General features: G+C 39.9%; 1 protein-coding gene across 4 annotated transcripts in view; it reads right to left on the bottom strand.

Moving 5' to 3' along the window:
• Positions 1–26,699, bottom strand: part of rgs3a (regulator of G protein signaling 3a) — a 130,529-nt gene that overhangs the window by 70,550 nt on the left and 33,280 nt on the right. For 2 of the 4 annotated variants that reach the window (XM_034895622.1, XM_034895624.1), the window contains 7 exons: positions 14,822–14,903; positions 13,927–14,032; positions 12,956–13,388; positions 10,793–10,832; positions 9,501–9,838; positions 7,934–8,011; positions 4,643–4,754 (listed from right to left, as the gene is read on the bottom strand). In XM_034895622.1, coding sequence (XP_034751513.1) covers positions 4,643–4,754; positions 7,934–8,011; positions 9,501–9,838; positions 10,793–10,832; positions 12,956–13,388; positions 13,927–14,032; positions 14,822–14,903 — 1,189 coding nt within the window. Of the gene's footprint in view, positions 1–4,642; positions 4,755–7,933; positions 8,012–8,255; positions 8,343–9,500; positions 9,839–10,792; positions 10,833–12,955; positions 13,389–13,926; positions 14,033–14,821; positions 14,904–17,927; positions 18,343–26,699 lie in introns of those variants that run through there. The other 2 variants (XM_034895623.1, XM_034895625.1) reach the window with 2 other exon arrangements.

The following is a 26,699-nucleotide window of genomic DNA, read 5'->3' as shown; positions in this document are numbered from 1 at the left end:
TGAGTTTTCTGTGCAGCACTTTGGTAACTTTGTGTTTGTAAAATGTGCTATACAAATAAAGTGGATTGGATTGGATGAGGTCAGTTGAACAAAAAGGGTTTATTTTTAACCGACGGCAGAGGTCACTGTTGGATATCTTTTTGTTTCCAAAACCCAGCAGATGGCTATCATACAGCACAGTAATGTATGAGGGGCTTTTTTTTGGACTGAATTACTTTTTATGTATACTTGTACTTTTAAAAAGACAAATTTACATACTTTATCTGAAAAGCTTAAATCTCAAGTGTATCATGTGAAATCATTGGTCTACTACCTTTACCTAAGGTGCAGTAGCTGTCAAAAGGCTCAATAAGGTCATGCACAATGATAATTTTTGTATTGACACATGGTTATATAGTTTTTTTGTGTGTTCTATACCACATATAATGTTTCCCACACTCCTTTGCCTGGTATATGGGTGACAGGAAGACAGGAAAGCCCATGTTTTGAACTATTACTGTGTCATTACCCACGCACGCGCACACACACGTCAAACACACACAAACACACGTCAAACACACCCTTGCTGAAACAAACGCAATCCCCCGGTGCCTCTTTCCTGAGTAACGCTGCAGAAGCAAAATAACAATGACAGGCAGCAGGGTGGAGATATGTGTGTGTGTGTGTGTGTGTGTGTGTGTGTGTGTCCTCATGAAACACACAGGCACAGAGACACGCAAACCCTACTGAATCCCCCACCCTGGTGATCTCCAATTGTTTAGGTGAAGAGTGGAGGTCAGAAGTGGCCCAGAGGAGACCAGCTATGTCTGTAGGGAGGGCAGAGCAGCTCAGGCCACTCGGTTTCAGAGGGCTGTATTTGGAATCCATGCTTGTGCTGGAGTGTCCTTTGGCTGTTTTCTTATCAAGAACTTCTAAAACCTATTTTCTTTTACACATGAAAGAGTAAAACAAAATTTTTGATGGCAAAAAACGTTGAAGAACGGTGAAAGATAAATAAAGTGACAAATGAATGAATTTATCCATCTATCCTTTCGTTCTTTGTCCGTTTGTCCGGTATCGGGTCACGGGGGGAGCAGTTCCAGCAGGAGACGCCAAACTTCCCTCTTTTCCGAGCTACATTAAACAGCTCCGACTGGGGTAGCCCGAGGCGTTCCCAGGCCAGGTTGGAGATATAACCTCTCCACCTAGTCCTGGGTCTTCCCCAAGGCCTCCTACCAGCTGGACGTGCCTGAAACACCTCCCTAGGGAGGTGCCCAGGAGGCATCCTTACCAGATGTCATGACCATTGGTGAGGGTAGGAACCAAAAATGACCGTTAGATCGAGAGCGTTGCCTTCTGGTTTAGCTCTCTTCACGTCACAACGGTGCGATAAATTGAATGCAATACCGTACCCGCTGCGCCGATTCGCCGAGCAATCTCCAGCTCCATTTTTCCCTCACTTGCGAACAAGACCCAGAGGTATTTAAACTCCTTCACTTGGGGTAAGGACTCATTCCCTACCTGAAGAAGGCACTCCATCAATTTCCTGCTGAGAACCATGGCGTTAGATTTAGAGGTGCTGATCCTCATTCCAGCCGCTTCACACTCGGCTGCAAACCAATCCAGTGAGTGCTTAAGGTCACAGGCCAATGATGCCATCAGGACCACATCATCTGCAAAAAGCAGCGATGAAGCCTACCGTCCCCACCCCGACTACGCCTCGATATCCTGTCCATAAATACTACAAACAGGATTGGTGACAAAGTACAGCTCTGGCGGAGGCCAACCCTCACCTGAAATGGGTCTGACTTACTGCTGAGAACCCCGACACAGCTCTCGCTCTGGTCAAATAGAGATGGGATGGCCATTAAAAAGGGCCCCCTCACCCATACACTCGCAGTGCCTCCCACAGTGTCTCCCGGGGGACCCAGTCATACGCATTCTCCAGATCCACAAAACGCATGTAGACAGGTTGGCCATACTCCAAGGCTCCTTCCAGGATCCATGCGAGAGTGAAGATCTGAACCGTTGTTCCACGACCAGGACGGAATCCGCATTGCTCCTCGTCCGCCCGAGGTTCGACAATCGGCTGAACCCGCCTTTGCAGCACTTTACCAGGGAGGCTGAGAAGCGTGATACCCCTGTTATTGGCATACATCCTCTGGTTCCCTTTTTTGAAGAGGGGAACCACCACCCCAGTCTGCCACTCCCTAGGAACCATTCCAGACCTCCAAGCAATGTTGAAGAGGCGTGTCAACCAAGACAGCCCCTCCACACCCAGCACTCTCAGTATTTCTGGACTGATCTCAACAATCCCTGGGGACTGGCCACTGTGGAGTTGTTTAACTACCTCAGCAACTTCCGCCAGGGAAACTGACAACAATCCCCCATCATCTTCTTGCTCTGCCTCTACCGTGTTAGCTGGATTTAGGAGTTCCTCAAAGTGCTCCTTCCACCGCCCTATTACCTCCTCAGTGGGGGTCAACAGGATCCCATCCTTACTGTTCACAGCTTGGATGGTTCCCCGAGGCTGCAGCCCTTCTGTACCTTGTTAGTGCCTCTGGATCCCTCCGGGATAGCATATCCAAGAAAGAATCCTTCTTCAGTTGGATGGCTTCCCTAACCACCTGTCTCCACCACGGTGTTCTTGGGTTACCGCCCCTTAAGGCACATAAGACTCTAAGACCACAGCTCTCCACCGCAGCTTCAGCAATGGAAACTTTGAACATTACCCACTCCGGTTCAATGCCCCCAGCCTCCACAGGCATGCACAAAAAGCTCCGCCGGAGGTGTGAGTTGAAAGTCTGTTGGACAGGGGCCTCCCCCAGATGTTCCCAATTTACCCGCACTACCCGTTTGGCCTTACCAGGTCTGTCCAGAGTCTTCCCCCATCCCCTGACCCAACTCACCACCAGATGGTGATCAGTTGACAGCTCCGCCTCTCTTTTTACCCAAGTGTCCAAAACTTATGGCCTCAGATCAGATGACTCAATTATAAAATCAATCAGTGACCTTCGGCCTAGGGTGCTCTGGTACCAAGTACACTTATGAGCTTCCCTATGGTTGAACATGGTGTTTGATATAGACAATCCATGAGTAGCACAGAAGTCCAACATCAGACAACCACTCTGGTTTAGATCAGGGAGGCCGATCCTCCCAATCACGCCTCTCCACGTATCTCCATCATTGCATTGAATGAATGTAATGCAGTCTTATTTAAAGATATGGATACATAAGGGAATTAACACATTGTATGATCCTGATTTCGAAAACAGCTTCACCATGGATTTAGCTGCTTGATTTGCTGCACTAATAAGCTGCATCTCACATCTCAGTAACAACATGTCTCAACTCACAACTTTAGCTAATACTATGGAGTCCTGGAGGGAAAGAGTTACAGGTTAATGAACTAAATGCCACAGCCCCACAAAATGAGAAAGAGTCATTTCTGCAATCCAATATTCATGAAAATGAGTAATATGTTACTCAAACTAATAATCTAAAGACGTAAACTAAATCAAAAATGGGTGCCAAAATAAAACCAGATTTTCCCAAATGCAATATTTAACAAAAGCACAATTGAGCTATGTGCAGTGCCTCTGGATATTCCGATTGATGCAGGCTGGGGAGAAAGGCTATGTGGCTATGTGAGGCTATACTGACACCTATAGGGGGGTTTATCCATTGAGGGTAATACCCACCCCTCACATGGAAGAATCAAACCTATTAATCACTCAAACCACTATTTACTTAATTGTGTGACCTTAATTTCCAATCAATGATCTCGGAGCCACAGTCATTGCCCCCCTACACTCACACTGACTCTAAACAATATGCTACCATTAAAGTCGTTATTCTGGGGGACAGAACAGACAATCTCCTCTCAACAACATCCTGTTATATTGCCAAATAAACCCTATAATCCTGACAATCTACCATTCTGTTAATTTATAATATTAAAGCTTTTGACACTCTTGCACCACACATGTTGGACATTTTTGCGGTGTATGTCCTGCTCAGCATAATCAACTGACAGTCAGCTGGAGGAGAGAGTGACTTGTTACTGTTACTGACCCACTGTTCAGTATTATGGGTCTAAGGGTATAAGTGTAACCCCTCTACTGTGGCCCTGTTCCAAGAATTACTCCTAATGTCGCCTCAGTCACTGCCCACCCCTTTAAACACAGATATTTACAGCCAGTCCTATTTATTTGACTTGCCCGGGCTTTGTGCGGCCCTAATGGCCAAGTTATTCTCTCCATATTGCTGGAGGAGATGGCTGTTTACAATGAGGAGAAATAAAAAGACAAAGCAACAGGAACTTGGGCAGTCTTTTCCCAAATATCCTTTGGTTAAGCTTGACTGAAAATATCACTGTAACCGTAGTACTGTATGTTTATTTCTAGTTGTACCATTTGCGTGTTTAATTTGTTACACTTCCTTTTTTAATTCTGTGTTGAACTGTAAAAGGTTATGTGGTAACAGATAAGATAGTTTGAAGATATATTTACATATTGCAGTTTTGCTAATGTCTTGTTCTTTTTGGTCTTTCAAGAAATGTTTTGATGTACTAACCTGAATTTATAGATCTTAAAGATCTTTGACATCTCAAAATAACAAAATTTCACAGTTTGGTGACAAGTACAAAAAAAGGCCTACATACCGTCCTGGAGCCTAAGCTGTCGAAGGAACAGGGGACTCTGAAGGACATTACATCTGCCTGGTTCATCTTCTCTTGTCACAAGCATTAGGTCACTGTAGACAAACACTGTAACCTGTAAAATCAGAGGTGCAAAGACAGGGAAGGAAGAAAAGAATTATGAATTTCATACTTCATTCTCACATTGTCTCACCAGGACTTTACATCTTAAAGTTGTGACATCTCACCAACACACAATCCAGTGAGAAGCACATAACACCACATTGCACTTAACACGTCTCTCCTATTTTAAAACTTCCCCAACTCCCCTCCCCCAACTCTGTCCTAGCACAGGAAATGCAGTTTACTCTTGTGTTTTATGGCCATGTACATATGCCTTTGACCTACTGAATGTTAACCCTGTGCTTCAATCATAAACGTCTCTATACTAGATACGAAAGGGCAAATGAATAAATGTATGTCACATAAGTCATAAATATCCATGTTATTGTATCACTGTTTCAAATTAGGTTAGAATTAGCATTTAAAAGACTTCAATACGACTCAGTTTCCACAGATAAAAGGTATTAGCTATTATTATATATTATATTATATTATATATTATATTATTATAATCCCATTTCCGACAATTAAATTTAACTGGCTTACAATTCATTCTGTCACAATAGATGGCTGTTATATAATAAAACTTGAATCTGATAATTTAATGTCTGTCTGCTTTTGTAGCCTTGGTGATACTGTATCTTCCCCCACCTCCTTCAAACTCAAGACCCTAATCTTATTTGCTGTACTCCAAATATCCCCCGTCGTAGTGTAAGAAATTATCAATGTTTATTCATTGCTTAACCATATTACATACACATTCCCAAACTACTCACAGACCAACTAGAAACCCCTTTGTGGATTTGCCCAAAAGTAGTGCAACATGTCATGACAGGCCAGGACTGGCTTTATGCTTCTGTGACTAAATCAGGCCAGTGAAGCATTACAATGAAAGAGAAGAAAGAAAGAAAGCATGAAGAATAGAGACAAATAAGTACATGATTTTTTTTTTTAAACCTAGATGCATGTGTGAAAGTTTGTGCTTCCATGCCACATAACAGGCATATGATGTAATCACTGTAGATAAGCACTGTTTCAAGACAATGCTTTTGGTTTGGATGCTTCTTCTAAAGGGGGAGAAAGAAGTGAGGGTATTTCAGATGTAGCCATAATGTGGTAAACGTGTGAGTGTGTGTGAGTGTGTGTGTGTGTGTGTGTGTGTGTGTGTGTGTGTGTGTGTGGGTGTGAGTGGGTGGAAGGGGATGTACTGTAGGTTAGAGTAAAAAACAAAGACAAAGAAAATGAGAGGCAAGCAGCAAGGAGTTTCCATACAAAGCAACACATATTTTACATGCACTAATACCTATTGTTCAAATGTGTATACAAAATGCACAAACAATCGTTGTTACTCTGTCTCTAACCGATTCTCTCTAAGTATTCCAACAACAATTATATGCCCATCCTAAAATAAATACTAAATTTGTCGAGCCAAACAATCGATAATGTGTCTGATTAGGTGAGCTTGGTCTTGTTTATATCTGACAAGACAACATAATATTTAAGCATAATTGCTTTATGTTTCCTTTACCCGATGTCCTGTTTTATCTTTATCCTTTGTTGGACAGTTGAATCCACTAAAAGTCTATTTAGTCCCAATGTCCCTTGGATTATGTCAAATTAGTATAGTGATGTGCTTATTATTTTTGTTTAAATATTATAATGAATGTGGCACTGTACATGTTTGTGTGAACAATAGAGTTTGAGTGTGTTGACTCCGGGCAGACTTACAAAACTGTGGTGAGTAAAAGCTGAAACAACACATTGAAAACAGCCTGTATAGCCTGTATAAAGCAGTGGAGAGAAACTCCCTCCTGACAAACACAGACTGTTAAATATTTGTTTTATGACTGACCCCCGAGTCAGATTACCTTCTATGCCAACAGTCACTGCACTTCACTGCACTGCACAGAAAAGATTATCTGACAGGGCTTATTAAAGGACTGCGGCAAGAGCTTACTTCGTTAAAATAATACTCTTTTCCTTTTTCTTTTCTCTTTCCAAATACACATAGACTTTGTAAACATGTTTCTTCTGAAAAAATAACAATGCCATAACAGACAGGATTCCATCATTCAAAATACTGATTCATATAACCTCAAATTTCAGAAACATATCCGCCTGTCATTCACCTAGAGATATCATTTTGTTCTGGTGTACAGTAATTAATAGTTTCTTTGAAGAATAATGTTTTACATGTTAAACCCTACAAGCTCATAAAACATTCGTACTCCTTCTGATGAGTTTTTCTGACACCCGCAACATTGAAGTACTTGTTACAAATCTATAGAGAAGCATCACTTTTGTTACAAATGCATTACGTATGTCCCATATTTACTTGTATCAAATACCTTTATATATTGCAGAATATCATGGTTAGGTGAGAATAATATGTTGTAAAAGGATCATTAGAAATTACTGTAAGAGCTAGTTTCTTTTGATATATAAAACATAATTTCTCTGTCAGTCCAATCTTTGGCACTCTATCACACTATTAATTATGAATTTTCCTTGAATCATGTAGGTCTGAATCTTCAGAGCAGTTACAAATTCTTCAGAGATGTTCAGACATCTCCTCTCCTATTCCTCTTCTCAGTCTATTGCTCTATACTTGTTCTCCCTTCCATATAGATATATAACTCAAAAACACACACACGTTTTGACTTAAGATGTGTATTTGGGCAATGGAACATCACTTCCAGTTTGGCAAAAAAAAAAAAAACACATAACTGGTTGTGACAAACCAACAAATTGTTTGCCACTAGTCTGTTTGTCTCCTGCAATCTTTAGAGGCTGAAAACGAGATGGCCTCAAACTTTCTGTATCAATCAAATTATAAAACTCTTTGAAAGAGGACAGAGAAAATAGCCTTTTTCTCTTTCCTCAGATCAGCAAGATTCAATGCTGTCTTCTAAGTGCCATTGGGTTTCCTTCAAATTAGTTTTAGATCATAACATGCATTGTGTTGTTGGATGTTCTATGGTCAACAACTGAAATTCCTATGCAGAATAGTAAACTGAAATAAGAACTACAAAGAGTTCTTTTACACAAAGCAAACACGCTCAGAAGTTTTTAATATTCATTGAAATGACTATCCATGCATATACTCACATACAAGACAATATACCTTGTTAAATATACTTTAAAATACAAACAATTTAAAGTAAACATCTTTGACACATTGATGCCGCTTACCTTGAGAGAGTGGTGCTTGCTCTCATGTAGTATCATCTCCTCAGACAGGATGAGAGCTCGGCTGCACAGGTCAAGAGGCTAAACAACAAAATATTAAACAGACAAATTAGGAAACAGATTATGGACATAATTTTGATGCTCATTTACTGACAATTGACATCTTTAATCAGAGATTTATCACTGACCACAAGCACGTATTACTTGCATTAATACCCTTAGTCTCATTGTCAAACTTATAAATATATACGCTTTTCTCAAGATAAAAATCAAGGATTATATTGTTTGTTACAGATTAGTAAAATTACACAAAAGGTTGCAGTACCAAATCCATTTTTCCTCCAAACTCCAAACGATCTGCTAAACAGTAAGCCTTCTTTCTACTGTGGGAAACACAACTGAAACTGATTGTATGAAGACAGAAAGCTTTAACTGTGAGGCAATACGTGTGGTCTGAGTATGACAAGACACTGACACCTAAAAAGAACCAGTACGGCAACGTGGGAGGAGAAGACTTCCTCTCAAGTCCAGGGTGGGCCAATTCAATATGCATGTGTAACATTTGCTTACTGTCTGAAGTAGGGTCAGGGTTGCATGTTTCTGTATGAATTGACAGGAAGTACCACCACAGTCTCTGCATTTTTTAAGGGGAATTTCTTTTTAAGATACCATCAAGATTTTAAATATTGCAGTAGGTGCAAGTATCATATTACACAACTATATATTTTCCCAAAATGGTCTTCTTTGGTTATTTAATCACATTTTCCACACAATATTAATTGTTCATGTAACAACTTTGTACTGCATGTACATATGCAAAAATGAGACCATTTTATTTTGCAGTGACTCATGACTCATAACTTGCCTCTGCTTTCTAATTTGGTCTGTTCCCCCTTTAGAAAAATAAAACAGTGTTTCCAATTATTATATCATGAAGAATGTATATGTAATATCTATTTTTCTGCACAACTACATTTACAAGAACATCAATAAAAACAAAAAAATACTCCCTTTCATTTGATCAATACAGTTCCTCATTTTCTTGTACTGTTTATAAAATAAATGTAAATAACCACAAAGTGATGTAGCCTAAAGACAAAAAAAAAGCAGATTATCTAAAATATGTAATAGAGCCATCAATGTGTGACTTGAAAAATACAAAATGCTCAATCAAAAAGGTCAATATATTTGACTGCAAACCTCATATGCCTACTTCCTTTTGACCCAAATGTGCTGTGAAAAACCATCAGATCTAGAATGATACCATCTTTTGCACAATTGCAACTGGATTCCCCTGTTTTACCAGTGAAGACTGGTTTTCAGAGCATAATGGTGACCTAGTGGTCTTAGATGCTTACCACAAAAAAGGCTACAGTATGTCCGGCCCAGCCTTCCCATGTCATCCCCATCTCGCTCCCTACATATCTCGTCTGTCTTTTTAGATAAATGTATGTAACTTAAACAATGTCCATTCAATATGAAACTACTACCAAAAGACAGTTAGCTTAGCTTAGCATACACCTTGGAACAGAGGGAAATAGCTAGTCTGACTCTCTCCAAATTGACTTACCTGAACAAAGATGGGAAAGATAAGGATCTTGGGTGCCACTTTGACATATCCGTAGTTGGCATGTGGAGTGTGTGAGCGGACAATGGTACAGTTCTGGTAATTAGCAAAATTAGAATTCTGCTGTTGGTAGTTGGGAACACCAATGTTAGTGGAGGTGGATGCCGTCTTTGTTGTCTTGGAGTTGTTAGACCGGCGCAAGAAGCCAGTACGGCTGGAGAGACCCCCACCACCTCCTCCACCACCACCACCTCCACTAATATTACCTCCAGAAAAAGCACCCCCACCACTACCCTGGGGCTGTGAACCAGAGGCCTGCCGTGTGGGATATAACCTGGCAGCTGTGGAAGAAGAAGGAGGTGAAGCATATCTGGGTAAAGACAGAGATTACATGGAATGTCTGAATCTACTTGTGGAGTGTAAGTAAGCCTTACTTTCATTAAGCTCACAGAGATCTTAAATAGTTAAGACATTTTAGGCAACATGCTCATTTGTTTTCATGCGGAGTTAGATGGAAGATACAGTAGATACCACTCTCCTATCTGTATGTTACTATGAAGATGGAGCTAGGAGATGTTAAGCTTAGTTTAGCATAAACACTGCAAACAAACTAAGCCTGGCTTTGTGGAACGGTAACAAAATCTACTTGCCAAAACCTCTCCGGCTCATTTATTAACATGTTTCATGTTGTTTGTGTAATCCGTATAAAAAAGTAGACCAAAAAACTGTGCTTTTACTTCGACAGTAGCTGGTCGACTGCTGGCTTGCCATGAAAGAGTCAGAGACCTCACCAAGGGGAAGCTCCAATTCCTTTTAACCTACATGTGTTGCTAAAAAAACATTAGTGTTTTCAATCACCAAAGTAAAATACTTGTTTTTTGTTTGCCTGATAGTGCTACACAGTGTTGGACAAGACAGAGGATACCTATTTGATATTTTCAGCTCTTGTATTGGTCAGATTCCAGAATAAAAAAACACAGTAAGCATGAAACGGGTGATTAAGTGTTCTCAGAAAGCAGTAAAGTAATTTAGGAGAAAATGTTTTAAACAGTGAGCATCAAAGGTATTTAACATTCACTGTATTTCTAAGTTCAGTTTAATTTGAGCCTATTTCAGGGTGCCAAATGTCAAGTGCATTTAAATCGTATTCATTGAAAATAAGAAATAATCTGTAATGCGTAGTCAAACACCAACACTGGTCATAAAAATCCAACTAAACAAAGGCTTGCAGCAAAAATATCTAACATCGTTCACTCTGGCCTTTGACAAAATGCTAGGACATGTGAATGTCTTACCCAATGTTCCATGGTTGTCTTGGTAAACCGACCTCAAGATCTGAAAGCAGAATAGTATTAAATTACATTAATATTAAATAGGCTTGTTTCAGCATAATGAAAACTATCTAAACTAGCCTAGTCTGGAATAATGCCAAAATACATATTAAAACAATGACATAGGATAAATTATGTCTCTCAGTATGTTTATTACTGAAATGATACATCAGTATATTAATAGTCCTTTAAAGGAACAAGCAGGACATGAGCATGTGTAGTTTCTTACATGACATTGAATTTAGTGTCTAGGACCCAGCAAAACCCATTTAAAAGGGGCTGGACTCATGCAGTAATGGTTTCTATGTGTCATGACAAATTACTTTCAAATGAGAAAATAAAGATAGAAAGCTGACACTACATCACGTTGTTCAAAAGTAATACAGTAGGTAAGCTACGAGCTGTAAGATCACAAAAATGTTTAAAACATATCATTAGCTTGCTTTTCTGCCAGTTTCTCATGATAATTATTTGTGTAATGTGGGATTTCCAAGCTCTTTGTTTGTGAACTAGAGTATTATGTGGGTGTGATATGTCACCAACATGACCCATTTCCACAGGGCTTTCGGTATATTTAGCCTATGATGGTCCCCACAAAGTCTCCCTAAATCCTTGCCTCCTCTTTTGTTTGGAAAATAAGTTGAGGCTGAATGAAAGGGAATGTTTGTTCATCATGTTGGCATGTACCTCTAATCTTTTTCCAGACCACTGTACACTCTTTCACTAGTTCCTTTTAAAAAACAATAGCATCTTATATTTCAGACTGTTCACTACAACCTCTTTGGATATGCTTAACCTAATAAGCATTTACAAATGAAGATGGCCACTACATGAGGCCCACATAGACACACAAACATAACATGCACACAACTACAAGTTACAGACATACACTAAGGAAGATATTGGGAAATAAGACACTTTACCTATCAACTCTACTTCTGACAGCCAAAAGATTGTAATCAATATTAGACAGGTCTTGAATAACCCTCCTGTTGTCTTTGAGTCAAATTTGACCCCTATGAAAAATGTCTATATGTAAAATATGGGTTTCTTTTAAACCAAATTACCATGATAAAATTGGATTGGATTCCTTAACGCTCTTTGCAAATACAATTTTCCTTTAGTGACTTCACTATTAGTCAAAATAATTCATAATTTCAAAACTCAAATATTAGGCATAATTCTACATAAATGAGGGTAATTGACCATGAATTCCAAAAAGTAGTGTACAACTTGTAGTAATGTGGTGTTAGTGAAAACCAAAATAAAAGTCTGAGAAAGGGATGAAAATGTCACATTTTTGTCTGAATTTTAACCTGAGAAGACAACAAGGGATAAACACATCTTGAATCCCTTGGTTCAACATGTTTGTTAGCCTGAGGTGGTTAATGGGTTAGTATCGTATTAGTATCGTTAGCTGAGGAATTCAGTTCAGTCTTTTTGATTGAATGAGTTTGCTTTATTTTGTTGTTTCTTAATGATCCAAGTCTTTCCCTCATATACATGGCGTTACTGGATGAAAAGTACATGCTATATAAAATGTCATATACATGTCATACTGTGCATGTACGTGCAAGCTATACTGAAACTGCATATTGTTAAATTAACCATTAATGGAATATGTGAATTTTCATCAGGTTCTATTTTTGTAGAAGTGTCTCTCTTTCTTAAATGCCAGAGCTATTTATTTTGTAAATGTGGGATAAATTATGTCAGACACATATGAATTGTTTTCTTATTATGAAATGTGCTCAATTCCTAGAATATAATGAAAGAAATATTGCCAAACCTTCACATAGTACAGGCATACATTATATTATTTACAACTACATATTATATGGAATGTTATTGTCTGCTCTTGTTTTTACCCCATCTCAACATTAGACCGACCTTTATGAAGTGCATGCAATGTGTTCACATGTCACAACACATGCCTTAAAGCACAAATCTGTGAGACGGCTGTAACCCAAATGGCCGAGACATACTGTATATACAGTCTTTCTATCTATCAGCACCAGGGAGGAAAGGTAAGGAGACATATCTAGGATGAGCCCCCATATGAGTGTGGTGAGGATGGGGAGGACGAAGAAGATGATGAAGATGCAGTCCACCACCAGTCTGCGGTACCTGGCTTCCAGGGTTGATGGGGGCAAGGATGATGTAGTTGTCCCCGTTGGATGCCTTCACCCTAGTCCCTTTCAGTGTGGCAGTGTGAGGGTGGTGGAGGTGTCGCGGTTTTCCATCCAGCTCCTCGGCTGACCCTCCCTGGGCCCCCCAGCCCAGGGTACCTGCGCCTATGCCACTGCTATTTCCAGGTTCGGAGCCGTTGACCAGCAGCCTGCGGGTGGCGCTGGCACGATGGTGGGCTGGGAGAGGCGGAACAGCTGGAGGGGTTTTGCTAGTTCCCACATCTGGTGCACGCCTGCGAGTGGGGGGTGAGGGGGCATCATAGTTTGAGGTGGATGGCTTGTAGGAGGGCCGATGGATGAGGCCCTCAAAATTAGGCTTAGCTGAAGGGCCTGTGCGCCACACCACCAGTATAATTTCATTGGCACTGTTTCTACAATGAGAAAAAAAGGTAATGAGTGTAAATTCTAAGTACTGCAAATCTGTCAATCAACTGTACATGTTTCTGTAAATCCCCATGATCAAGAATTTCAAGAACAAAAAGTACAGACAGAATTAAATGTAAATGCAATATGTTATTTAAAATAAACTTAATTAGAAAAGTATATTTAGAAAAACTCCACAAGGATAGAAAAGGGTATCAAAGGGTATCAAACTAACCCAAATTATATTGTTGATGGCTGATAAATCACTGACATCACAACATCAGATACTACTGATTGTTAGTTGTTTTGGCTAAAAGCATCAGCTAACTGTGTGCAATTAATGTAATCTCACTGTAAACTGAATTTGAATTTGTGTCTTGTTAAGGCCCTCATACATAACAGAAATTCTCAGGTTGTATGTCAATCATAATACCAAAATTCCTGAAACAAATCATTCCACATCACTGGTCCTGAGTCCTGAATAAGTCTACGAAAAGTATTCTGTGTAAATCAACCCAAAATCATCTGTTGTGTTGGAGTCATTACCTGATAGCATGGGCTAAGTCCACACATTTCCATTGCTCCACTGGCTGACCATTTAGCTGCAGGAGAGTGTCCAACTGCTGCAGTCCTGCCTGATCCGCTGGACCCCCTGCCAGAGTGAATAGTCAGAAATAGTTCAGATTATTACACACTCTCAACTGCCATTTATGCTATCTAGGGCTTAAAGTCGTTTGTGTATTAATCTTCTTCCTTTAGTATTGGGGGAACAGAACGGAAAAAGACTGAACAGATGAAACATTAAAAAGATTATCTAACAGTAAGATGCTCCGGGGTTTTTATGAGGGGAAATTCAGTTGGCATTCCCTTTCATCTCTCCGCAGGGAGAGTAAGGATGTGATCAGTTTGGGATTCAGCGTCTTGTTCAAAGACATGGCAGCAGGGTGGACGCCTGCCAACAGACAGGCTCCCTATTAATGTAACACCCTGCTGATGTTAACGGTTAAAAAAAAGAAATCAGCCACAGATGACATGAAACTTTCATGAGATGCTAAACTCAAGTCAATCGATGTGAAATGAAAGGAAACTGAACAGTAATATAAGCCATTACCAAATTGTTTAGTACTGCTTTCAAACTTGAACAAAGGGGGAAAACTGCTTTGACAGCATAATACACTTAAGAGTTCTTATAATAGTGGCCAGTCTTAAGCTAAAGTCATGGTATACATTTTATTATATAAACATAACTTTGTCTATGATGAAATGTATGATTTGGGGTGTTGGCAGTAGAATGAGAAAGCTTCCGAGCTGCAATAACAAATGCTAAATTCATCAGATTGTTTTGTCTTCAATCTTTTAAGGCCAAAAGACAAAATTAAACAACATCCTCTCAGTTGAAAGGGCAGTTTCATTCACAAAGACATATGCATGTAAAGCTTGCCTGGATCAACAGCCTGCACCCTCACAGGGGAATCCGAGCAGATTGTGAAGCCAAATCCATCCTTTCCTCGGAGAATGGTCACCTGCAAGACACAAGAGCACATGTATGCGCACACACGCACGCACGCACGCATGCACACACACACACACACACACACACACACAAACAAACAGACCTGTTATGAAAGGAAGATAGGACCACTTTCTCTCCCCCCCCCACTACCTGAGGAACCAAAAGTAGCATGCTGGCAAAATAATCAACTTCCTTCCTAGAGGACCATTAAGTAGATTTGTATTCTGCTTCTACTTCCTATTAAAACTGTCTTGACAGCAGTTTTCCGCTGAACCCAATTAGCTGCGTTAGTGGAAAAAACAACTCCATGAGTTGCATTCTTTGTTGGGGAATATAGTGAATTTACTGAAAGAAAAAAAAGAGTTTATATTGTATTGTCAGAATGTTTTCTCAATATAAGTGAAGAACTCCACACAGGATAGTAAAGATTGAAAAGTGCCAAATCTTTCTCCAAATGTTGTGACTAGTGCACCCCACATACTGTATGCAAGCACCGGGAATACATCTTAAAATCTAGTTTTATATACCACGTTACAATACATTATTAAAAAACACAACAAGAAGACACATTGTTTATCTGCTTAAGTAAACCAGGTCCCCAAACACAAAAATTCAGACACAGAGACAAAACTGCTGGCTATTTCCCATTGTCTCTCTTTCTCCAAATATTAACTACCTGTGCCCAAAAAGTCTGAGCCAAAGTCAACAAAATTCCATCCAAAACATTTCACTTTCCATGTCATCTGCTGACAACCAGGGTCCCAAAACACACACCACCCCCTATCCCCCAATTTCGCTTTCATTTGTCTTTGTTTCTCTAGCAGAAGAAAACATGTATTTATAAATATATGCTGGTAAATTCCAGCCTACCCATGAGCAACATGCAACGACTTGGAGAAAAACTGTGATTATTAAGGGGCCTGAAGCTTGTGATGACCCTAAAATATCGGGTACGATTGCAGTATTTTAAAGTCCAATGACTTTATGTGCCCTGTGTCACAATGTTTGGGGCCTAAATTCCTTTCCCATATTTCTCTACCCTTCAGTCCCTCAAATGTCTTCCTGTTGTATATTTGTATAGACGTAGTGTATGTAACCTAGTCATCATCAAGGCTGGCTATGTCAAAAATATAGAAAGGAATGGAGAGATATACAGAAAAATTCAAACCTGACTCAAGGGGATGAAAGACGAAAAGACAAATAAAAGATAGAATAAATAGTGGTAAATAGAACTGTGGGACGTGACTCAGAGCAGATGACAAAGACAAATAGAAGAACAGATGGTATGACCAAAACAATTCACTGGAATTAAGGAAGACAAACAACAAACAGTTACAAACATTTTGAAAGATGAGTTTGAGATTTAATGTTAGAGAAAATATTAAAGAGGCAAAGACTGTGACTCAAAATTAACAGAAGTGAAAGAGACATTGATCTATCATGTCTATTTCATGTATTTATCTATGTCTGTGTGTTTTTAACAAAATCTGTTTCAGATATTGTGTCCTTTTTAGGGGAACTCCCAGGGCTGCCTAATTTGGACCTTATTCATCCAAACTCCAGAGCCTTTGCACTGTTAATTAAATTTGTAGGCATAGTTGAGTCCAACCACTTGGCCTCCTCTGGTCTGCCAGGGAGAGGCAGTCCCATGGCCCTTTTCCACTTCTAAATGAAAGCAGAGGGGTTATTTTCAAACTTGACGAGAAAGGAGAAGACTAGCCTGGGAATAATGGAAGAAATCAGTATGAATAGTCTTTTAAGTGAGTATTTGTTTCCTAAAGTGCATCAATCACAAGATGTGATACTGAAAATGAATGAATATGAAATAATATGAATAGTTCCCTGAACGCAATAATTATTAATCTGTATGAGCAGGGCCTGATTGATCATTAAAAACTCAATAAAAGACAATGTGGAAGAACTGATTGTTCAAAATGTAAGATTGTAACTTTCTTGTACTGAATTTAGATGTACCCAAGGGGGAAAATCCTTTAGCCCATGTGTGAACAGTATGTATTTTTGCATGTAAAACAGCTTTTCCCTTTTAACATTCATGCCTCGGTGCTCCGTCGTCCTTTCAGACATCACTGTATGAAGCTGGGAGTAGAATTCCAGCCAGTCTTTGACGATGTGATGATGAGAATACATGTTGTAACCAGAAGTAACATTGACTGCAGACAAGTGCGCATGAACTACATTAAATCTACCACCTTTGCAAATGATACTGTATACATATGTAGTTAGACAATGTTATCTGGGGGAGTGTGTTCAACGACAGCAGACAAGTCAGCACACCAGCCACCCTCACCCTCACCCTCACACACACAACTAAATTGCCATGTTGTATTTTGACATGTATGCCCAATCTTCATTTTTTTACACTTTTGAAAATAGACACACATTGTATTTTTATAATGTGTTCCACTCCAATCAATTACATTATATTCTGTTTCATTTTATTGGCTTTCCTTATTGTTCTAATGTATAATTCAGATGTACAGTCCACAAAGTGGCTTATATAAGAAGAGTGGCATCAGTTCTTATTATTGCAAATATGTTTCTCCTTTCTTCCACTTCGGCTGTCCTTCTCTCACTATGTGTATAATAAATAATGCAAAGGACAGAAAGATTGTTTTCCCCTCTCAAGGAACACATCTCCCTTTAGGCCAATTATTTCTTTCCAGATATTTTGGACATGCAGTTGAAAGTGCATTTTCCTAAGTACAGTAATGGCAAAATATCAGGGTTTGATAGTGTACACACAAATATATTACCACAACAATGCTTTGTATGCTGCATTTGCTTTAGACAGTACAACAGCTGACAACAGTGTTACGGCTGAATATCATAAATATGGAATTTAATTCTTCTTCTGCAAATTAATTATGAAAGCCCTGATTAGAGATTGTAATGGTCAAACTTGTCTTTCATTCTCCCGGTCTCTCATTCACAATCATAGGTTGATACTGTACACCAGATGCAGCCCCCTCTCTTCCTCCCCCCTCTCTCTTTACTCTCTGTAGCACAGACACACCTGAGGCAGCCTACATCCGATGCAGAGGTGGCACAGCCCGTGGATAGTGTGCATCACACCTACACTTCCTCGTCTTCCTCCTTCTTCTCCAGCGTTCAAGTCTGCAGCCAGCACACACACACTGCGACGGTGACATTCCACCTGGCTGGCCCCTCTGCAGCCCGAGTATCTCCACAGCTTCCTTTGTGCAGCTGAGTGTGTTCTCCTAGGGCTGTGCTCTGATGGCTGGGTGGACTTAAGTGTGTTATGAATCATCTCAACAGTGACAGCTGCCCAAAGAGTGGGTGGGGGGGAGGGGGGGTTATTCTTGCAGTGTTTAAAATTTCTGGTTTCCAGGTGACAGTCCAGTTGGGTTGTAGCTCTAGATAAAAACAATTGTGCCTCACCTTGCTGGAGAAAAGTCACAAAAATGTGTCCTTTGAGACTTTTTTTTTGCCCAACTGGCCCCTCACTGCAAATAAGTCTAGATTAAATGTTCTCGTTCACAGTCCTTTTTGCAAAATTGGGGTCACTCTGCCACTGACCTCCAGCTGCACTGTTATCCATCCAAGGTTCCTTAATAACAACTCCAGTCATTAATGCACATTCCTGTATTCATGTGTTTATGAGTCTGTACCTGTCATCTCATCCACAACTTCAAGTCTTCCTCTTGGCTCTTTTAAAAACTTCAGTTCAATTGTCCTTTCTTCGTCTTTCCTAGAACTTTTCTTCGCTCTCTTCTCTTCTTGCATTGGTATCCCGTAAAACACTGTCCAGCTTCTTGCTCTATGGCCTGAACTGCAGCAGTCGCAGTAGCCCCTGAGATCAGCTGTGTGAGAGTGTGGGGCGGCGTCATGTAGGCGAGACTGGCGCTGGCTCGGCCTGCTCAGGCCACACTGTAGCTTCTGGCAGGGGCGCTCATGGGAACTCTTCAACAGCAGAAGAATAGGAGGAAGTGCCTCCCTCCACCACCTCCCCCCACAGACACACAAACACACACACACACACTCATGTACACATGCACTTACGCGTACCTCGCCACCCCACAGCCAGGACAGCTTTGTGTGTCTGCCCCCGATAAGGCTAGTTTGCTTCCTGAGTCCACACTATGAAGCTGTGAGAGGTGCTATAGCTCTCAGTCTTTTGCAAATATACACTGAGTGACTAATGTAGGTGGCAAGAGTGCGACAGGGAGAACATTAAGGATTTTTATAGGAGTGGTTGTGCAGGTGTGACTACAAACTTATAAAAGTGGACCTCAACTGTAGACCATAATTGCACTGTACACGAAAATGTTTCTGATTGCTTACAACTTGTTGAGTTTTAAATGACCACATTTACTAACAAAAAACAATGACAGCAGCATTGTTTTGGAACATCCTTAACTCACACATGCCTCAATCAGCATTCACACCTCATCAGAATCTTTCCACCTTCGCTCCCACACTCTCCAATATCCATCCAGACATTATACGTGTTTGTTATGTTTTCAACCTCCATATTTCCTCTGCTTTTCCTTTCAGCTGCTCCCCCTCACCCCCAACCACACGGTACGGAAATTCACAGGTCTGCAACCACTGACAATCTCCCCTACTCTTCCAGTTATCCAAACATTGCTTTTATTGTGTTTTCAATATCCATATGCCTGGGAAAATCTGCACAAAAATAACAACAAACACTTCAGCAGCAGTACATGAAAGGCCTGTTAAAATAGGGCTAAAACAGTGGCCAGTCTAACCCCTAGCAACCTCATTAATTCCCAGCTTGCCTCTTTTCCTTTTTAGCGTTTGGATGTCTGGCTCATGAAATGAAACATGGACAGAGAAGTGACAGAGAAAGAGAGGGGTGAAAGAGGAGTGATGCTGCACTAGTCTTTACAATGCTATTAAAGTGGCAGAAAAGGCCGTTGTCTTAAGATCCCTTCATACCAGTAGTAATGGCAGCTTTTCCCTGTTTGCCTTTTCAAAAGGGCGAGGGTTACCCGTCAAGCACACAAAAAACACTTTCTCTCTCTTTCATGCTGTGCTGTTCACCTCTAAAAAGGCAGAAGGACGGATTATAGAGACAGAAGAAAGGGAGTGAAGAAAGCATGTCTAAGGGAGAGGAGTGAAAGAAGAGTTTGAAAAGCTTGTCTAAGAGCCAGACAAGGCCAATCTGGTGTTTAGTAGTGTGGGATCTCTCTCTCTCTCTCTCTCATTCTGACCTGAATAGACAGTTATCAAAGGAAGAGGCGTCTTCCAAAACAGTATGGGTCTAAGGCCAAGTTTAAAGCCACAGCCAAGGTTGTACTTAAAATCCAAACTGTTGAAGCTCAGCTCGTATGAGTTTAAAATTACAACATTTTGAAGGTGGCACTGTGCATATTATGATGACTCCAGAGCAGCGCCATGGGTTAAACCTTCTACAAATTCAAATTAGATTAAGCACAAATCTCTGAGTCAAATCAATTAAATTGCAAAATGCAGAATTTAGTGCAATTCAAAGCACTTTACATGTCAATGACAAACTAATGAGACTGATGAGAGACTAGAAATTTAAACATTAAAACAGTGTGAGACTAATGCACAGACATTGTCAAAATCTGACAATCTACAAAGCGGCTCTAGCAGAATCATTTAGGCACAGTAAAAAGTTGTACTAATAGATGTCAGCATGGTAACATGCTAACAAAGACAATGCCAAAAAAAATAAACATTGTAACTATATTGGCTCGCATGTTCATCATATTGGTTTAACATGTTAGCAGGCTTACATTCGCTTTTTAGAACTGAAGAACAACAAAGTCATTAGTTTGGCAGCTATTTGTTCTTGTTAGAAATGTTAGAAATTTGAACTTATGAGGACGCTACCTAAAAAGTCAGGAGATCAAGTGATTATAATTTATCCTTAAGAGTAAATGTATGTCTGTATCTAATCTCCTAGCAACCCATCCAAATAGTTATGTAGACATTTTATTCCAAACCCCAAATGTTAACCTCATTAAGGTGAGGAAAAGTCAGGGTATTGTCAAAGTTATTAGGATTTATCCAAAAAATTGTTGGCAAGTTGTTGATATTCAGGACCGCAGATCAACCAGCTAACATACCAACATTGCCCCCTATAGGTATATATAGGTATTTAAAAGCCTGTAATTTACCAAATCATACACACTATAGGTGTAATCAAGGAGAAAGGGATTCCCAAGAATACACATCCAAACTATTTCCCATTTCCCAATAAATATAATAACTGTAAAATGGGAAGAATTAGTTACAGACTACGTATAAACCAAATAGGTCGGTACATACAAAATATACGTCCGAAACTGGTGGAACCCGGTGGAATCCAGGTCTGCACGCAACAGCAGCCTCTGAACGCTAACAGAAAATGGAATACATTCAAGGTTAAAAGAATGACTTCAAAAACGACAAGTTACTTGCTGTAATGAATTGTTTTTGTTTATACAATGAAAAAAAGGTCAAACATCACTTCCATGAGGCTGTTCTCAGCGGTGGCAGCTTCCAGGCAATGAACTTGGCATTTCATATCCATTGCAGCTGCATGTCAAGTTTATGTATGTTCATTGGAAAAGGTCGTAAAGATAAAGGGTGTTCTTTTGCCAAAATATTATAAATACCACCACATAATACACTAAATCAGTCAGTTTGGGAATCCAGCATAAGTTTATGTTTAGTTCTTCTTGTTGCACTTAGTCTTGCCTGTGATATGATGTGATGAGTTTTGACTGTAGCTGAAGCTGTAGTAAATGTCTCAGGATTTTTGGGATAGTGTGCTTCTGCTTCCAAAACAAAAAATGGCAATTGTTTGTGAAAAATACAAATCCCTAATACACACTCTCACACATCAATAGTCTGAAAACAATTTGGTCTTGCTCAAGGACAACATAGGTGGGAGGGACCAAGATTAATGAATGACTCACTCTCCCACCTGCCACGACAGTTCATACAATGTGATAAACACAACTGTAGCTATGTGTATCTCATCTAGGATGGATTTGGTTTGGCCTGTAACTTCTTTCAAATTAAAAGTTGGTGCAGAGCAGCAAGGTGCAATGATTTTCATTCATACATCCTGCATCTGGCATAGAACATATGAGGGTTAAAAGCAGCCAGGGCCAAGGGCCTAAAATACTGAACTAAGGGATAAGTTGTGGCAATAAAACCAAGCATATTTCATTTATTTTGAGACGCCGGCCAGAAAATCTAAGCTCTCTGTCCTCTATTTAGCTCACCTCACTCTTCCTTTCCATCTTTCCCGTCAGACAAAAATGTCATCCACATTTTCACAGACGATTTCAGAACTAATGCTATCTGACAAGCAAACTGATGCAGGGGAACACAATGTCTGGGGTGCAACTATTGTTATTATTCATGAACTCTCTGCTCCCTGCCAATTTGTGTGGCCTGTAAACATAATTGGTGAATGCTGACATGGCGACTGTGTCGATAAATTCATGTTATGCTGCATGTCAAGTGTTTAATCTCTGGTTTGGTTGATCAATGTTAAAGCAAGTAAACAGTATTTTGTTCATACTCACTCCAGTTCATTCCTGTGATTTCTACACTAAGGTATTTTGTCCATTCTCTGAGTGGATTGTTGAGTCTTCAGTCATAGCTGGCGACTTTAACTGCTGCCTAAACCTATGCTTAGATAGATCTAGTAAAACTGTACAGTCAAATATAGGGCAAGGTAGATCTCTACTCGACTGATGCATGGATGTACATTGTATCAAGATTTTATCATTTCAACCCACTGATTGGCAGCATACAATTTATTAAGAAGTACATAAATAATTGTCCAGGATTGACTATTTTTTACCTCTAAATGTGCCTTCCAGAGGGTTATTTCTTGCTCTATTAGCAATATATTTATTAGTGATCACTCGCCAGTGTTTTTAGTCATGTCCGGCAGGGCTCAAAGCATTAGGGGACAATGGCGCTTTCCGAACCATCTACTTAAAAATCCTAATTTTAAAAACATATCTTAGTAAACATTTTAATTATTTCCTGACTGAGAACAGTACCCTAGATGTGTCTCCTACTTTAATTTGGGAAAATGCTAAGGCTGTTATTTGGGGTTCTATTATATCATTTTCAGTAAGTCTTTAGAAAAAACAGAGACAACAGCTTCTTGAAAAGCAACTAAACAAATTGCAGGGAGAATTTAACCTTAAGCCTTCGGAAGGCCTGAGGCTCTAATTTGACACTACCACAGCAGCTCTGGACACTCTTCTGTCTAAAGAGGCTCAGAAATCCATTTTGTTCAGTAAGGATAGGATATATGACTTTGGTAACAAGCCACGCAAGTATCTAGCCAATTTTATTAAGGGAAATGCTGGCTCCCAGGCTATCCCAGCTGGAAAGAACAGGGCTGGTGCAAGAGTCCATAGCAACAAAGGTCCAAACAACTCTTTCTTGATTTCTACAAACACTTTTACAATTCTGAATCAGATCACAGTTCTGAATAAATTGATGCACAATTTCTTATCATCAGTCAATCTCCCCCAAGCCTCTGTGACTCAGAAAAAGAGGCTGAATAGGCCTATTACTCGTGAGGAAGTGATAGAGGTGGCTTACAAAATGACAAGGTCCCGGGAAGTGATAGGCTGGCCCCTGAATTTTATAAAGCTTTATGTGAATTGTTGGTTGACCCTCTTCTTAATATGCTATCCCATTCCTTTGATTTTGGGGTTCTCCCCGACACTATGATGGATGCAAACATTTCCCTAATTTTACAGAAAGGCAAACCTGGAGATGAATGCATCTCCAAGAGGCCAATTGTCCTGCTGGATGTAGGCCAAAAATGTTTGGCTAAAATTCTGGCTAAGAGACTTGAGGGTGTTCTCAAGGATTGAGTGGCCCTACCTGCTGGGTATTCTTTCAAAATTTAACCTTGGGGACAACTTTATAAAGTGGATAGCTCTCTTATATGTTGCCCCTCAGAATACATTAAAAGTTTGGAGAATGATAAGAAAGTTAGAAGGCCAAGAGTTTTTTTTCCTCTCCTGTCCATTTGAACCCAGATTTTCCTCCTGGTTTGGCCGACCAAGCCTTCTCAGTGTTTGGTAGGGGTCCAAAGACCGTGGGTGACTTGCTGACAGAGGGAACTGTGTTACCTTTTGATCAGATTAAAGAGAAGTACAACCTTCCATAGAACAACCTTTTAAAGGTATTTGCAAATATGAAGTTTCATTCTTTCTAATACTAGGTTGCATTCTAATGGGTTTTCCACTTCAGCTGTGGAAAAGACGCTCCTGAAGCCTGACTCCAGAAAACTCATAAGCAGGTTTTAAAAGGCCTTGTCAATTTCAACCATTGACTGTACGGTTCATGTCAGATCGTTCTGGGAAGGGTATTTTGGGGAGACTATCTTGCTCGATGTATGGGATGAGGTTAGGTCAGGCACTGCAGGTTAATTAATTACCAACAAAGCCATGGAGAAGCAATTTAGGGTCATACACAGGCTTCAAATCACACTAGTGAAACCCTATAGGTATAACCCACTGCTCTCAACATTTTTTAACAAATGTAAGTTGTCTGAAGGTACATATTTCCACTGTATGTTTGAATGCCCCTTTATTAATGACTTCAAAATATGTAAGGAAATTGATGTTATATTCAAAAATGAACAAGCTCTAACTCCTGTCGGCTGTATTCTGGGGTTAAGTCCTAAAGCAATAAGTCTAAGCTCCTCCAAATTAAAGCTGCTGGAGGTGCTACTCTTTAATGCAAGGAGATGCATTCTTCTCCTGTGGATCTCAGACTCTGTTCCCACGATTTCACAATGGACTCAAAGTGTGCTGGAGCTTCTCCCATTAGAAGCTATTAGCTTCTGGCTCAGAGACATGCCTTTTCGCCTTTTTGAAATCTGGGACCTATTTTTTAATATATTGGGGAGGATGGTGCACGGACCCTTCGGAGTGGCCTCTATGGTCTAGTATGGTCTGAGCTCTCAAAGTATATTTCCAGATGACGTGCAATGGCTACAGTAAATCATTTTGACTGACTACGTTGAGTATGCTTCAGTTGTGCAAACCTTCTTTTCTTTTATTTATTTATTTAAATTATTTTTCTGTTGTCTTTTGGTTGTTTTTTTAAAAAGTTGCGTGTGGGCTAAAAGGAAGGCTTTATTCTTTACTCAATGGCTGTCTTCCTTTATGTTGTATGTTCCCCTTGGAAACGCCATAAAGAAATTCTCAAAAAAAAGACAAAGTTTCTTTAAACGTCACATCAAAAAATCACTGCATTGACTATGACTATTATTTATCCCAAGTGCCAAAAATGTCTGCCTACATTATTTAAACAGCAAGGGGAAGGCTGTAAAAGTGTAGTCAGTGTAAAGGGAAATATTCTTGGAATAGCCTTGTGGTTTTCTGAGGGACATTCCTTTGTAGATATCAAGTATTATCTTCACCAACATCTGAAGTGTTTAAAACCTTCAATGAGCTCCGTGTAAATCACTGAAATAATTTATGTGTAAGGCCATCATCAAACACCGAAAAATATTTAAGTAGGTAAAGACTGGATGGTTAATGATACCACAGAGCTCTTTGTGTAGTGGGGGTGATGGCCATGGAGTGACAGAAGAGGAAAAGAAAGGGAACAGAGAGAAGGAGGCCACAACAGTGATGGAGGAAATATGCAGCGGTCTTGAAGGCAGCTAGAACAAGGCAAAATGGGTACAAAAAAAGAGGAGAAAGTCTAAAAGGTTTTCCATTCTCCCCTAATTTCATCCGTGAATGTGTGTGTGTGTGTGTGTGTGTGTGTGTGTGTGTGTGTGTGTGTGTGTGTGTCCCATTAACTCTCCCCTGAGACTGTCCCACACAAACCGCACAATCATCTGTTACTCTGATTCACCCGGAGATAAAGAAGAAGAGGGAGAACAAGAGGGGAGGGAGTGGAGAGGAAGGAGAAAGGAAAGGAGCATTCACAAATACGGATGTAAAACTTTTCCATCTCAATGCTGCGCCACATCATTACTTCCCTCTTTACCTTCCACATGACTTTAAAAGCTGCTCAAACTCTTCACATACTGGATGCCGGATTGTTGCAATTACAGAAACTAAACATTTTGCTTGTGATAAACTGTGCCAAGTACAGTGTATCAGGTATAACAAAGCACTTAAAGGCATAGGGTCAGATGTAGTGCTACTTCTTTGTAAGGTAATTAAGTTAACCCTAACTTGTGTTTCTGTGTGTGCACAACCTGCATTACCTGTCCAAAGAGGAAGAGTGTGTGAAAGGTGAAAGTAAAGTGAGCTCATCTGTCCAATCCTGTTCAGTTAGCTTATTATGTATATGACCACTGCTTTTCACAGCGTCTACATCCTGGAGTGTCTCAAAAGCAATAAGGATATATTTCACCGACATACAGATTTGCTTTCAGTCACTCCAGGGGCCAGAAAAAAACATTTGTACACCGTTTACAACACATAAACTTAATATATAAGGGAAGAGTTTGTGTTGAGAATGTGTGCACCTCATGCATACATAGTTTAGAGATGGGTAACATTGTCTTTAGGTTCTTTTCTAATTTTACCGATTGGGTACTTGTTCAGGCTACACAGAGTTCTTTAAAAATGTCAATCAAATGCACATTTATAAATAAAAAAAAAAACACAGCTGCGTAAACACAGTTTTGGTCATGAGTCGACAGAGTTTAAGCATCTGGCTGCAGTAGCCAAAGTCGTAATGATCATTTTTAAATACAATGATAACAACGTATTGAGAATTGAAATGTCAAGTTTGGTAAACAGTCTAACCACAACTAGCCAATTACATTCCCTCTCTACTC

The sequence above is a fragment of the Etheostoma cragini genome, chromosome 16 (genome assembly GCF_013103735.1).
Source record: "Etheostoma cragini isolate CJK2018 chromosome 16, CSU_Ecrag_1.0, whole genome shotgun sequence".
In the NCBI taxonomy this organism is placed as follows: domain Eukaryota; kingdom Metazoa; phylum Chordata; class Actinopteri; order Perciformes; family Percidae; genus Etheostoma; species Etheostoma cragini.
Note: the sequence above shows the minus strand (reverse complement) of the source record. Positions and strands in the feature narration are given on the sequence as shown.